The sequence below is a fragment of the Dermacentor andersoni genome, chromosome 3 (assembly GCF_023375885.2).
Source record: "Dermacentor andersoni chromosome 3, qqDerAnde1_hic_scaffold, whole genome shotgun sequence".
NCBI lineage: Eukaryota > Metazoa > Arthropoda > Arachnida > Ixodida > Ixodidae > Dermacentor > Dermacentor andersoni.
Genome location: NC_092816.1, coordinates 9,903,460 through 9,917,444, shown reverse-complemented (window position 1 = coordinate 9,917,444; position 13,985 = coordinate 9,903,460). Strand labels below are relative to the sequence as shown.

Sequence of the window (13,985 nt, the reverse complement as noted above, 5' to 3'; positions counted from 1 at the left end):
CATTCACTTTCATTTCCATTAATTTATAATTTCTTTAATTCGTTAAGTACAAGTAATTTTCCCTATGTTGTCCTTGTTGCTAATGTTCGTAGGTTTCCTATGATTAATGAAAATCGGGCCCCTCGGTTAACCCCCTTTCTTCCCATTTTATACATGTGGGCTTTAAGGTGCAGGACGACGCTTTATATACTTTTTCTGCTTCCTATATTTGCTGCGCCATTTCGGAGTGCAATAAAAACTGAATAGTTCACTTGTAGTCGCAGCAGCGATTTTAACCTAATTTACTGCCAGCAGTTCATACCAGCAGGCCAGGATGGCCGCAATCGTGTCATTTGTCTCACTGCTGGCACTGCATGCAACTGAATCCATCCGCCGTGATAGCGCCGATCCGGGTTCGATAGCGGCTGCGACGGTCGCACTTCGACGGGGATGCAGTGCAAGAAAAAAAAATGCTGCTGTACTTGTCCGGAGTCTCCCACTAACTGCGACGTGTCTCGTGATCAGATCGCCGTTCTGGCACCTGAAACCCCCAGAATGTGCGCAACTGAATGCTTGAACGGTGCTTGCAGGTGGACCACGACATCACCTTTGACGATGCGGGTGAGGGGAGCGAGGCGGCCGCCACATCGCGGCGGCGCTCCGCGGTGCAGGACTCCGGCCTGTCGGGCTTCGCGAGTTCCATTCTGCGGCGAGTGCGCAGGGCGTGGTTCTTCGGAGGCAGGGACGAGGATGCGAGCACCGTGCCTCCCACCGAGGCGCCGGAAGTGACCTCAACGCAGTCCTCGCCGGCTCAGTACACGACGCGGCGCTACTCTCGAAACTCGGACGATGATGGTTTTGAGGCCTCGGGTGACGGCGTCGAGGACGACGAAGATGTTGAAGACGTTTCGTCGACTGCACACAGCGGCGCCGGATACCCGTCGTTCGATGTCGACAGCAAGATCATCGGCAGCCCGCACGTTCCCGACGGCTCCGGCAGGCCCACCAAGACGACGCACGATGAGCAACCACGTGAGTATACTGGTTTCATTTTCCAAGTGGCGCACACCAGACCAGGGACAGCGAGAGAGAGTAAAACATCTTCATTAGTAATATTTGAATGACGAGAGCAGTGTGGGAGGAACCCTCAGTCTAGGGTCCCTAAGATGATTCCGGCGATGTTTCGAGCCCGTTGTGTCACAGCTCGGAGGACCTCGGGAGGTCCGTCGCGGAGGGCATTGTCCCACAGCTCTTTGTTGCGTAGGGGGTAAAGGAGAGTTGGCAAGGGAGGAAAGAGGTTTGCAGTGCACTCAATCGTGACGTGGAAGATTGTGGGCGAGCTGCCACAGCGAGGGCAACGATCTGCATAACAGTGTGGGTAGAATTTGAGAGACAAGATTTGGAAAAGTTGCGGTTTGTAACTGGCGTAATGCCAATGCTTCCTCCCGCGAGAAGGACGGCGGTGGTGCGGCGTGGGTGCGACGAATGCGTGTATAATGACGGAGTATGTCTTTGTAACGGAGCAAAGGATCCCCCTACTCTGATCTAGTCGCCTCACCACGCCGAGTCTCCCGGAGGGAAATTTCTCGGGCAACCGCATGTGCGCGTTCGTTACCCGGCAGCGAGGTATGACCAGGGGTCCAGAGTAAGTGGATGCGGGGAAGTGTGGTTGGTGTATTTTGCGGGATCTGTTTGAGAATTTGGTGCGCCGCTCTCGGGATGCCATGTATAGGAACGCCCGGTATGCCTGTTGCGAGTCCGTCAATATATACACTTCCTCAGGAACACGGATGGCGTATCGAATTGCAAAAGCAACACCGAGAATTTCTCCGTAAGCAGCATTTGTTCCGCACATTGCAGCAGTCTCAGGGATTCGGTGCCATCCAAAACTACCGAGGTATAGCCCTCTTGAGTGCGTGATGTGTCCGTGTATAAAGTATGTTTCCGGGATGTTCGCAAGCATGCGGCCAATGTATCGTACACGGGCTTTGCGCCGCCCTTTGTCATGCTCGGGGTGCATATTACGTGGCAATGGATGAATACTTAGTGCTTGGCGTATTGCTGACAAGATCGTTGGACGGGTTTCAGACTCAAGGCGTGGGACAGAGTATCCTAGCCGTGTGAGAAGATGGCGGCCAGTGGAAGCGAGTAGGAGGCGCTGGCGATGGCTGACCCAATGTGCCTCTAGCAGCTCGCCTAGTGTGTTAGGTGTCCCTAAGTTAAGGAGACGGCGTGTGCAAGTATAATTCGGGAGGCCATGGGCCAGCTTCGTCGCTTTGCGAATCATTGCGTCTATGCGAAGTTGTTGCGCTTGTGTCACCCGCTGAAATGGGAGATGGTATGTAAGGCGGCTGATCACGCATGCCTCCACCAAGCGCAGCAGGTCCTCTTCTCGAAGGCCCGAGCACCTGTTGGAGACCCTCCGGATCATGGCCAGAATTGGGTCAATCTGTCTGGATAGAAGGGAAACAGTGTATTTTGACCTGCCATCCACTTGGACGTGTAGGCCGAGGATACGAGCACGATTAACCTGTGGTATCGGTGTGCCATCCACGTGCAGTGATAGGGGGAGTAGAGGAACGGCTCCGGGGGCGAATGATTATGAGCTCCGACTTTTCCGGAGCACATCTTAAGCCGCATTTTCTCGCGTACTCGGAAACTGTATCGACTGCTTGCTGCAGTCGGTCCTGGATGGCTCCGTCGGAACCCCGTGTCGACCAGATAGTAGTGTCGTCCGCATAAATAGCGTGGGCGACATCAGGGATCTGGTCGAGTAGCCGGGGGAGCCCTGCGAGCACGACATTGAATAGAGTAGGGGAAAGAACTGAGCCCTGGGGTGTCTCACGTCCTACAAGGCGAATCGTACCGGATCGATGCGGTCCCATTCCTACGGTGGCTGTGCGATCTCGAAGAAATGCGCGGATATAGTTGTACATACGAATTCCACAGTGTGAATGTGCAACATTGCGAAGGATGAGGTCATGTTCAACATTATCGAATGCCCCTTTTAGGTCTAAGGCGAGGAGTGCTCTCGTTTGGGCGGACGACGGAGGTCCTTTGACCTCCTCCCGCAATTGTAAAAGCACGTCTTTGGCAGACAGATGAGCCCGATATCCGAATTGAGAGTTAGAAAAGAATGATTTTTTCTTCGAGGAAGGGCTGCAGACGCCGCAAGACTACATGCTCCATGAGCTTACCAATGCAGGATGTTAGGGAGATGGGTCGTAAGTTTTCAACCTTAACAGGCTTGCCCGGTTTGGGGATCAGTGTGATGTCGGCGTGTCGCCATGCTTCGGGAAGCATGCCCTTGCGCCAGCAATCATTGAAGATGTGGGTGAGGTGGTTAATGTTCGCGTCACTGAGGTTACGATGGGTGGCGAATCGGATGTGGTCGGCTCCCGGTGCCGTGTTGCGGCGTAGGTCTTGTAAGACCACCCGCACCTCGTCAGATGTGATGTCTGCATCGAGCAGTTGATCGGCCTCTCCTACATAAGGATAGCCAGGGCACTGCGGCGGCGGGCCTGTGGGTATGAAATGCTTCTCTAGCTCTCTGAGGAGTGTCGAGACATCGTCCCTGTACTCGTGCATTAGGATGTGCAGATGTTCAAATGTTTTAACGCGACAGCGTTAGGAGCTCGTGTCGCAGAAAAGTCTGTCGGCGTCGGCGGCGTTGGCCGTGAGCGATAAATCCCAGAAGGCACTTCATAAATAAAACATCTTGCATGATGGGCTGGTGGGAATCGAACCAGGGTCTCCGGAGTGTGAGACGGAGACGCTACCACTCACCGACGAGTTCGTTCCTTCAAAGCGGGACAAAATCGCCTCTAGTGAATGCGGTGTTGCCTTAGAAACGTGCCGTAGAAAGTTATACTGCGGTGTATATCGGTAATTATGACCATGTAACTTACAGAAGTCGCAGTTTCACGAGTACCGAAGTACGTTTCCGCTAAATTTCTGTGCTCTCCGCACACGCAGAGCCATCTTGCGGCAAACACAGAAGACTCCCTCCTCGCAATGTACGGCGCTGCCCCGACACGTGGCGCGCCACTCGCCCCATTACCGCGTCCGCCTTCATGGCGCGTCGGGGCCCGGCTATCTCTGCCGATCGCGACGTTTGGCTGGCGTAGCGCGTTTGAGTAGGCGATGCGAACGGGGTGCGATAACGCTATCGCGTTCCACTCTTGAAGGCGAAGCTTAAGCGTCCTCCAATTTTTTTCTCCGTTGTTGTGGTGGGATCTGTGAGTGAACGAAGAATCGACCACGTTTTTGCTGTGCTCAATGTGCCTGAGAGGCGATCGCAAAATCCTCGCCAGTTATTCCTCGTAAGGATCTCTGCATACTCCTGAGATTCCCGTGTAATTTGATCTATACGTTTCCTAAGTTTGTGGTTGAGGCGTTGTCGTTTCCATCGTCGTGTCAACCCTCTGCGGGCGTTCCAAAGTTGAAGTAAATGCGGGTCTATGTCTGGTGTCTCGGTTGTGGTGCGCAGTGTGCTCGTGGTGGCCTCTAGATCTTGTGCGAGAGAGTCAAGCCAGCGTTCGTACCCTTGGCGCTCAGGTGGGTCCTGGCGACGTTCCCTGAATTTCGCCCAATCCGTTATACGCACATTTCGCTCGGGCCTGCGCGCACCCCGTAATGACAAAGTGGTCGCCACAATGTAGTTGTCACTACGAAGGTGCTCCTCTAAAGGCCCGTGCGCAACGACTGGGCCAGTATTGCGCACGAAGGTAAGGTCAGGGCAGGTGTCACGAGATACGCTGTTGCCTATCCGAGTGGGGTGCTCTGGGTCGGTAAGCAGTATGTATCTCATGTTACAGATGGCATTCCATAAGCGGGTCCCTTTAGCCTGCGATTTTACGTAACCCCACGCAGTATGCGGAGCATTAAAGTCGCCGGCCACCACACAAACCCGTCCAAACCTACCAAATTCTGTAAGTAGGTGCTGAAAACAGTGCGTTCGCGAACGGGGGGAACTGTATGCATTGAGTATAAAGACTCTCGCTGCGTTTACCTTGCGTAATTATTTCCAATATTTGGTGAGGAATGTCAGTGTTAGTGGCATGCATGCGACATGTAACATGTTTCGAAACTAAGGCTCCCACAAGAGGAGAGACACCCGAGAGCGTGCTGTAGCCGGATAAAGAAGGGGTGCAATTGACTTCCTGTAAGAGGATGACATCAGGAGGGTTCGTGGATGTGGCGATATACTGCTGTAGGGAACCTCGTTTTCGGCGGAATCCCCTACAATTCCACTGCCACACCACTAGTTGCTCCGCGTTACGCGGCGCCACCATCATCGCGAGAGGAAGCAGGCGGTCATGCATAGGGATGCGGGCGCCGGGTGCCCACATTTGAAGGTTGCGGCCGAGAGCCTTGGTCGGAAAGCGCGCTTTCGTTGTTACCGCTAAGCTCAGGAACTTGCATGCTTGCAAAAGTGCACTCTATACATGATTTCACTTGCTCCGTAATCCCTATTTGAAGGGCCTCCATTTGGCGTTCTGTTCTGTTCGGGTCTCCGCCGTATCTGTGGTAGTGGTCGAGTCGCTGGAGGGTTGGAGTTCACGCTGCTCTTTCTCGAGAGCTTTCCGCACCCAAGCTTTGTTCAGTGACTGCCTAGCACGCCGCGGGTAGTTTCGATCCGCTGTAGGGTGGGTCCTGTCACAGGATCTGGAGTTTAGGGTGCACATATGTGACGGGGTGGGGTTGTCAGACCCGCACGTCGCGCAAATGACCACGTGCGGCGTAGGACAGTAATGAGCCCAGTGGCCGAGCTTGTGACATATCTTGCAGACCAGTTGGCGGGGTCGATGGGGGTAGCAGCGGAGTTCTGCACCATAGAAACGCACGTAGCGAGGCACTTTAAGTCCTTCAAATGTTACCCACGCAACGTTGGTTTGACCCATCATTCGTACTTGAAGTATTTGAGTTCCAGGAGCCAAAAGCTCATCCACTAGCTTGGAAGACGGTGTACCGGGCAAAAGACCAGGAACAATTCCCTTGCATGAGTTGTCTGGGGCCGCAAAATATGTCGTGATGGGATAGACCCGCTGACCAAGGTTCAGCTCCCTCACCTCGTACAATGCGTCGGCTACGTGTGACTGGGGTGTGCTGATGATTGCCAAGTTCTGCTGAGGTCGCAGTCGGAATATGATGTCCCGACGACCGTCGGTGGTCAAGCCGGCTGCACTCCATAGAGCACTGGCGAGTGCTGGGCGCGTCCACTTATCGAGGCAAAGTCCTCCGTGAGGCCGCAGAATTATCTTTTCATCGTGCAAAGGAAGTTGAAGCAGGTTCTGATTCCGACTGCGCTTGCGTACGGTAGGCTGGGAGGCGTCCAGAATGCCCAAGATGTTCTCAGAGTGTTGCGTCTTAGCGTGCGTTTGACGGATGCGTCGCTTATATATGACTGTCTTCCAACAGCCAACTGTGTCGTCGTCAGTTTTGTCGTCGTAAATGTTCGGGGTAGCATCTTCCTCCATCTTTTTCCCGGTCGGAGTGTCTACCTCTCGTTCTTGAGAGGGAAAATTGGCGACGATGGGATCGGCGGCCACTCCCGCGGTATCCACCTCGGGCGTCTTCGTTGTTGTCGAGGAACGAGCGGCGGCGTTCTCCGTCGCCGATTGCGTCTTCTGCTCATTGGAAAATGACGTTGCGGTAGATAAATGCTCCATCGAAACAGAGCGGTGAATTGGCCGAAGGCCCTTTGCACGCCCGTTTAGAACATGGGCCTCGGAAGAGCTGGTCGCTTGGCGCTCTTGGTTCATGGTGTAGAAAACACGCCAAGGCAGCTATGGCCCCGGCAGGGGCAGCCGCGTTGGAACTGCTTCAGAGCTGTAGAGGCGCGGGGAGCGGCAAAAAAGTCCCGGGAAGAAAAGGCAGTCGGTGGGAAACGGCGAGAAAGCCGCTTCCCATATGACTACCGGCGAAAGCGGCCCCGGCAAGGGCGGTCGGTGAAGGTCGCGTAGTCTCGGTGGTTGCGGAGCGCGCCGACGACACGTCCGTTCACTTCGGCCGACTGATTAGAACTCCAGGGACAACGACTGAGACATAACTTGGCGCAGCTGTGTCCTTTCAACTGACGGTGCGCTCGAACGAGACTCGTCAGTGCAGGTCGACAAAGCTTTCTTTTTTTTTTTTTTTTTGTGGTAACACTCGAGGGACGTCTTGGATGAGTGGAGGACCAGCGCTAACGCTCGGCGATCTGCCCTGCACTTTCCTGCGCTCATCTTGAGCTCGCTATCCAAGGCGTTTTTCTAGCGGTATTCGATGCGCAACTGTGTCAAGGGACGTCAAAGCGATTCCGTCGATGCGCCGCAATTAAAGAGCCTCACCGGAGACCATGTCGGTTTTCGATCGTGCGCGGGAGGTCGTAAAGTTATACGGCGCCGACCAGTTCTGAACTGAGAGCTCTGTTACCTCTGGAACTTCACTCTAATGCCGCGACAACGCATAGAAAAGAAATATATTAGTTTGACTGTGCTCCAAAGCACAGACGTTCGTGATACGAACTTTACTCCATCATACACATTACATTACCACATTACATTACCCGTAAGTAAAATTGCGTTTGAACCCAACTAAACGATGACCTGACCCTCCGAGTTGTCAAAATTATTCTTAACACGTCACATTAATATAGCATAACAAAAAGTCCGAAGTTTATGCCTTTACGGTACTCGCGCTTAATTTCAATCACGGAGGTAAAGGTAGCAACTTGTCGTGCCTGGGCCACCAGGTCGCGCCGGCACCGAGGCACTCGCGCAATCCCGTCGTAGCAGAGCAGCTGCGACAGCAGCTTCCGGCGTCGCGCTTGTGTCAAGCGAGGAAACCAAGAGTTACGAGACGCATGAGTTCTGCGGGGAAGATCGGGGGACGCGAGCCAGTCGAGCGCCTATAGGTCATGGGTGCTGTGGACGGACGGACGGATCCTATGAGCGTCCCCTTTGGAGCGGGGCGATGGGTTGCGCCACTAAGCTCTCGTTATTATATTGCCTAATGTCCTACCTATGTTAAAGAAGAAAAAAGGAAAAAACCTACGATGAATTTCTATTAGTAACTTTCTGAACCCCTCTTGTGAACTTTTTTTGCACGCCTCCGTTGTTTGTAGTTTCCCTACTTCCATCAATCTTCCAATCGCCTCTTACTAATTTCTACTGCGGACATATTTACTTTTACCCCGCTCTCCCTGAACCCAAACGCTTCAAGGAGGCCAGATATGCTTAAATCGACTGCTGTACAGATATCTTCGCATTCAAATAAAACATGCTCCGTCGTTTCCCTAGCTTTACCGTAGCCAGCACATGCTTCTTCCTTCTTACATCTCGCTTTATAGGTGCGTGTTCTAAGGCATCCCGATCTCGCTTCGAAAAGTAATGAGCTTCCCTTTGAGTTATCACTTGTTTCTTTCGCGATTTCGTTTTTTTTTCCTCTTAAGCAGTTACTCATGGCAGGTTTCTTTTCCATTGCCGCCACCCATGAGATTATTTCAGCCTCTCTGACTTTCCGCTTGACGTTCTTTGTTGCTGTGTTGCCCACCCTACAGGCCGTATACTTGCTGGTAAGCTTCCTAGTTATTTTCCTCTACTGTGAATCAATGTTATTCCTGTACAAATACCTCTACACTCTCCCAGCCCATTTGCTTTCTTTCATATTCCTCAGTCGTTTTTCATAATCAATTTTACTCCGGGCTTCCCTCACTTCAAAACTTGTCTAGCCCATATCTCCCTGCTCAGCTTCATTTATAGTTTTCCCGTGAGCGCCCGATGCAAGGCGTCCCACTGACTTTTGGTTGCCACCCATGATTTCAAGCAAACGGCCGCATTTCTAAAAGCAAATCCTGTAACAATTACACCTTTCCACATACCCCGTAGCACCTCGTACATATTGTATTCCCATAGCGCTCTGTGCTTCATTATGGCCGCATTTCTCTTGCCATTTGCTGTTATTGGTTTTTCCTGTGTTTCCAGATATCTGTCGCCTTCGTTAATCCATGTACAAAGGTATTCATGTGTTTTTACCCGAGGTATTTCCTGGCCCTGTATTGCCACTGTCTGTTCCCTGTTTTCATTGAATTCCATAACACCTGATCCTTAACGCTAGATTTCCGACCTAAATTATCTCCTTCCAGATATTAGCCAGACGTTGCATATCGCTTTGCTTGTTAGCTAGCAACGCAATGTCGTCCGCATAAAACAAACCTGGACGCTGCTGGCATGGGAGGACAGGTTTGCCTCGGCAGAGGATGCACACGCGTTTCCTGTTCGGCGATGGCTGTGCCCTCCGGTGGGATCGTGGGCACGTGCAGACCTCCTGTAGCACGCAGGAGATCCTAAGTTGCCTATTGTGACGGAACAGTGCAGCCAAGCTGTCTCTAAAACTCTGTGGAAGCTGCTGCTCTACTACTGTACCCGCCTGTTTGTATGAACGATTAAACCCGATATTACTTCCTTCTTAGCGCCCTCACCATGTACATCATAAACGGCGGATAAAGCGCACCCCTGCCTCAGTTCCTTGGTGATATCAACTTTCTCATCGCTCCTCATCTCTTTCCATGCAACGCAAACTATTTTCTATGTAAATCTAAAAGCCCCCATAGTCGTTGTCTATGCCTACCCCTTCCAGAATATCCCACAATGTTGCCGTTTACGTTGTCATACGCTCCGGTAAAGTCTAAAAAAGCACGTTTAGTGTTCTTTCTTCTCTGGATATTTCAACACACCCAGTAAGGACAAATAAGTTATCATCCAGACGCCTGCCGATTCTGAAGCCAATCAAAAGCCGTGCTTGTGATTTACGAGTGCCACCAGGGCGAGTGTGCCGATTAGCCAGTGCTTTTGGCTAATACGAAAGTGAACGTCGCCTCCGTACAATTTAGAAGCGTTCACGAATGTGACGCTAGCTGAACAAAAATACAGCTTGAAAATGGCTGGGCGGTATGACTGATAACTTTTTTGCGGCTACCAGCGTAACCCTGATTGCTGATGGCTCGAGGTTATGCTGCTTCCGCTTTGCTTCGGCAAGCATTCCGGCGCTCTTACGGTTGGGTTTGGCAGTTCGAATTGGAGCTGCTTAGAGCAATCATTGAATCGGGGCAACGAAATATTCAATTCCGTTTAAAGGCAGGTTTTAGTAGTAGCTGAGTTATAAACAAACGACATGTTGAAAAGGCCATAATGCGCGGAGTATCCGCAGCAGAGGCTCTTCCGCCCAACAGCGAGCAACATGTCGGAGCCGCGGGGGACCGACCTCCTCCTCCCTCCCCCTTTTCCCTCTTGCTTCGCGGGAATTTCCCGAGTCGGCGCTGCTGCTGTCGCTGCATTAACGCTGCATGTTTGTGCGCCGTAGGTACCGCGTCCGCCATGCGGAAGCGCCGCACGTGTGACATCTCGCTGTCGTGCCGAATGGATTCTTCGAGAAGGACGCACAAGTTTTTGTTCAAATTTTAAGCTGTTTTCTCCACGTAGACCAGTGTGATTCATAGCAGAGGCGTTCATCACTGCGTAATGTACTCGCTTCGTTTGTGTCCACTGCCTGTGCCCGACGAGGAACCCTTTGAACACCCGCCTGTCTTTAATTACCCGCATTATCTGAACGCTGCAGGTTTTTCAGCTTACTTTCGGAGCACCCAAACTCTGTTCTTTAGCAGAACTTGAACGTAGTATCGCTGCTAATTTGAACATCCAAACACAACTTCTTAGCAAGAGTTCCTTACACCTCGAAGATATCACATTAACCAATATTTCTGACCTAGCTGTTGACTCCATCTCATAATCGAGCAGGCATGGCGGTTTTTCTCTTCGAACACATGTCGCCGAAAAGACGAGCCATTAGCCACCTTCATACCCGCTACGCAAGAGCTCTGGATTACCAACCTACAGCATTTCGCATGCCCGCCGCGATCTTCCCTAATTTTTTCGTCATTCAGACGTGGTGAAAAACCGTGTCTAAAAGCTCCATTTGTTTCCCCGCGGACTTTTGCGAGCCAATGCAGTATTGCAGGCTCCTGTGACATTACAACTTATATTTATGCTGTGATAATTATAATGTAATTTTAACTTCAGTATACACCCCTCTAAAGAAAAAAAAAAAACGCAGTGTGAACGTCTTGTAGACCGCCAACGCATATAGCAGCGCACGTGAGTTCTATTGCAGCTTAAGACGCTTGTAGTAAAGGGATCTCTCATTTGAAACGAAATATAACTCGGGAGACCAATTGCAATGCATGCTCACTGACCTGGAGAGGCAAAGCAGAAGGGTGGGTCTGAAAATGAATCTACAGAAAACTAAAGTAATGTTTAACAGTCTCGGAAGAGAACAGCAGTTTACGATAGGTAGCGAGGCACTGGAAGTGGTAAGGGAATACACCTACTTAGGGCAGGTAGTGACCACGGATCCGGATCATGAGACTGCAATAACCAGAAGAATAAGAATAGGCTGGGGTGCGTTTGGCAGGAATTCTCAAATCACCTACGGGGCAGAAACCTGGAGGCCTACGAAAAGGGTTCTGCTGAATTTGAGGACGACGCAACGAGCTATGGAAAGAATGATAGGTGTAACGTTAAGGGATAAGAAAAGAGCAGATTGGGTGAGGGAACAAACGCGAGTAAATGACATCTTAGTTGAAATCAAGAAAAAGAAATGGGCATGGGAAGGACGTGTAATGAGGAGGGAAGATAACCGATGGTCATTAAGGGTTACGGACTGGATCTCAAGGGAAGGGAAGCGTAGCAGGGGGCGGCAGAAAGTTAGGTGGGCGGATGACATTAAGACGTTTGCAGGGACAACATGGCCACAATTAGTACATGACCGGGGTAGTTGGAGAAGTATGGGAGAGGCCTTTGCCCTGCAGTGGGCGTAACTCGGCTGATGATGATGATCGTGAAACCAAAGGCCGCTCACCTTTCGGTGGATGTCTCAACTGTCTCGTGTAAATCAGCCAGTCATTTGCTATTAGACAGTAAGAATATTGCGAAGTAAACGTAATTCAACAGGAGGCCCCAAAGCAAGAACTGTCAAAGGGACCTCCTGTTAGTACATGTATAAAAGACGTAGAACACACGATTAGCAACTAAGGTAAAAACGAGAAAATACAAATCAACATAAGTAATTAATCAAACAACTCGTAGTTGAATATTGCACAAAAATGAACAAGAATCATTCTATTTTTAAATGCACATGAAAGTACAAAAATAACAGCAATTGAATAGGAATATAACAATTCTATAACATCAACAGTGCGCAATCCAGTACAGCAACAAAATGAATTTAAGACAAGTAATAATCTAGAAACATAGCCCGAGAAGGACAATGATATATGTAAATAATGTATATGTATACTTAACCAGGTAACGTATGCTGTTAGTAAACCGTTTCACAAGCCTTCGGAAACAGTGTAGTGAATGGCATGCTTTAGTATTTGATGGCAGAATTCCAAAATGAAATTGCGGAAAATAAGGCTGTCATTTTACCGTAGTTAGTGTTTACTTTTGGAAGCAAGACTTTACTTTAAGAGAACCGTACGTTACTGGCGAGGAGAAAAGGCGGGAACGCGTTGAGGAATGAGACCTCTCATTTCTAGTGTGTGTGCGCGCGCGCGCCCACGCGACTGAACGGTGATGTGTCACCCACCGTGCAAGCACTACGCGCGCACCGAGGCCCCCCTTTCGGAAGCCGCTCGTTGCTCCAGTGGCACACGCTCTCTCCGTCCTTCTCGTTATTTCCCCCGCGTGCGTGGATCGTGCGCTTCGTGACACGTCAGGCGGTAAATATTTTCCGTGCCGACCGCGTAAACGCCTTGGTCGTCTCTCGTCCCTTTCACGCTATTTGCCCCCTGCAGAAGAATCGATAGAATACATTTGCTGCTCTCGTCCCTGCCCGAGCGCTATTTTTCAACGTTTTCTTTCGATTGACAAAAGACAAGGCGCAGGAGGTTGTTCGTTCTCGTGAGACGCGCTTCTTTTTCCTGGACGAAAAAAGAGGATTGGGAGTTACCGTGGCAGTGGGTGCTGCTTTCATCACGCGTCATGCGTTCGTTTTCCCGAAGGTGTTCTAGGTCCTCCACTCGCGCCATGGCGTCACTATGGCTGGCGCTCTCTCCGAATGGGCATGCAGGACGGTATGCTTCCACTCGCTCGTTTCCTTCCTCCGCCGTGGATAAATTTTGCCTCCGTTTTTAAGAGATGCTGTTTAGGCTGATGGTTAGGCCGGCGAACGTGCGCAGGAAAACCTCTCTAGCGATGACGTCATCGCGCGCGCCGGCACCGCTTCGCCATAGCTTTGCCTCTTCGCGCCGTATGGAGGCCGCGCATGCGCAGAGGCGGATCTAAGCCGTGACGTCACCACGAGAGTATGAAAGCAGCTCCGCCCCGCCGCCTCGCCGACAGAACAGCCAGGTCTCCGACGAATAGAGATGGGGCGACACAAGAGAGCGTCACTCCCGAAGAGGGTGGTGGTGATAAACTTTAATAAATATTGAGCCGTATCTTAAGCTATTCCTGGGTTGGCCCTTGGTCTCGTGAAGTGGCCGGCAGTCGGTGACGTCCGGCAACTTCCGAAGCCCTGCCCACCAGCTGCTTCTGGACAGCTGGGTCGGAGCTGGACACCGCGACCTCCCATCGCTCGTGGTCAGTGAGTTGCCATTCTGATGGCGGCTGGAACTCGAAGCGTATGTACAGTATGTGATGGAAATAAGCTCTTGGGGCTCCGCATAAGGTACACTCTGGAGAGAACAGCCCTGGGTGCATTAGTGCTAAAAGGGCGGGGGAGAGAAAATTCCGAGATTGTAGCTGGCGCCACGTTACCTGCTCTAATTTGGTGAGTGATTTGTGAGGCGGAGGATAGTGGAGTCGTTGCTCTCTGTAGTGGAGTGAAATTTCGTGGTATGTGACCATTCGGTCACGGGCGCTCCCTGGCTCGGCAGCGCGGCGCAAAAGCCGCCGCGCCGCTACCCGGGAACGGAGGCGACGACTTCGGTCCAATCCCGAAGGTCGCGCCGCTGGAGCGGCGGC

The 13,985-nt window shown here is 51.5% G+C and overlaps 1 protein-coding gene across 1 annotated transcript in view; it reads left to right on the top strand.

Moving 5' to 3' along the window:
• The window catches only part of trol (terribly reduced optic lobes), a 591,503-nt gene that overhangs the window by 213,893 nt on the left and 363,625 nt on the right, over positions 1 to 13,985 (top strand). Inside the window, exon 2 of the mRNA XM_055065643.2 lies at positions 570 to 1,011. Coding sequence (XP_054921618.1) covers positions 570 to 1,011 — 442 coding nt within the window. The remainder of the gene's footprint in view (positions 1 to 569; positions 1,012 to 13,985) is intronic.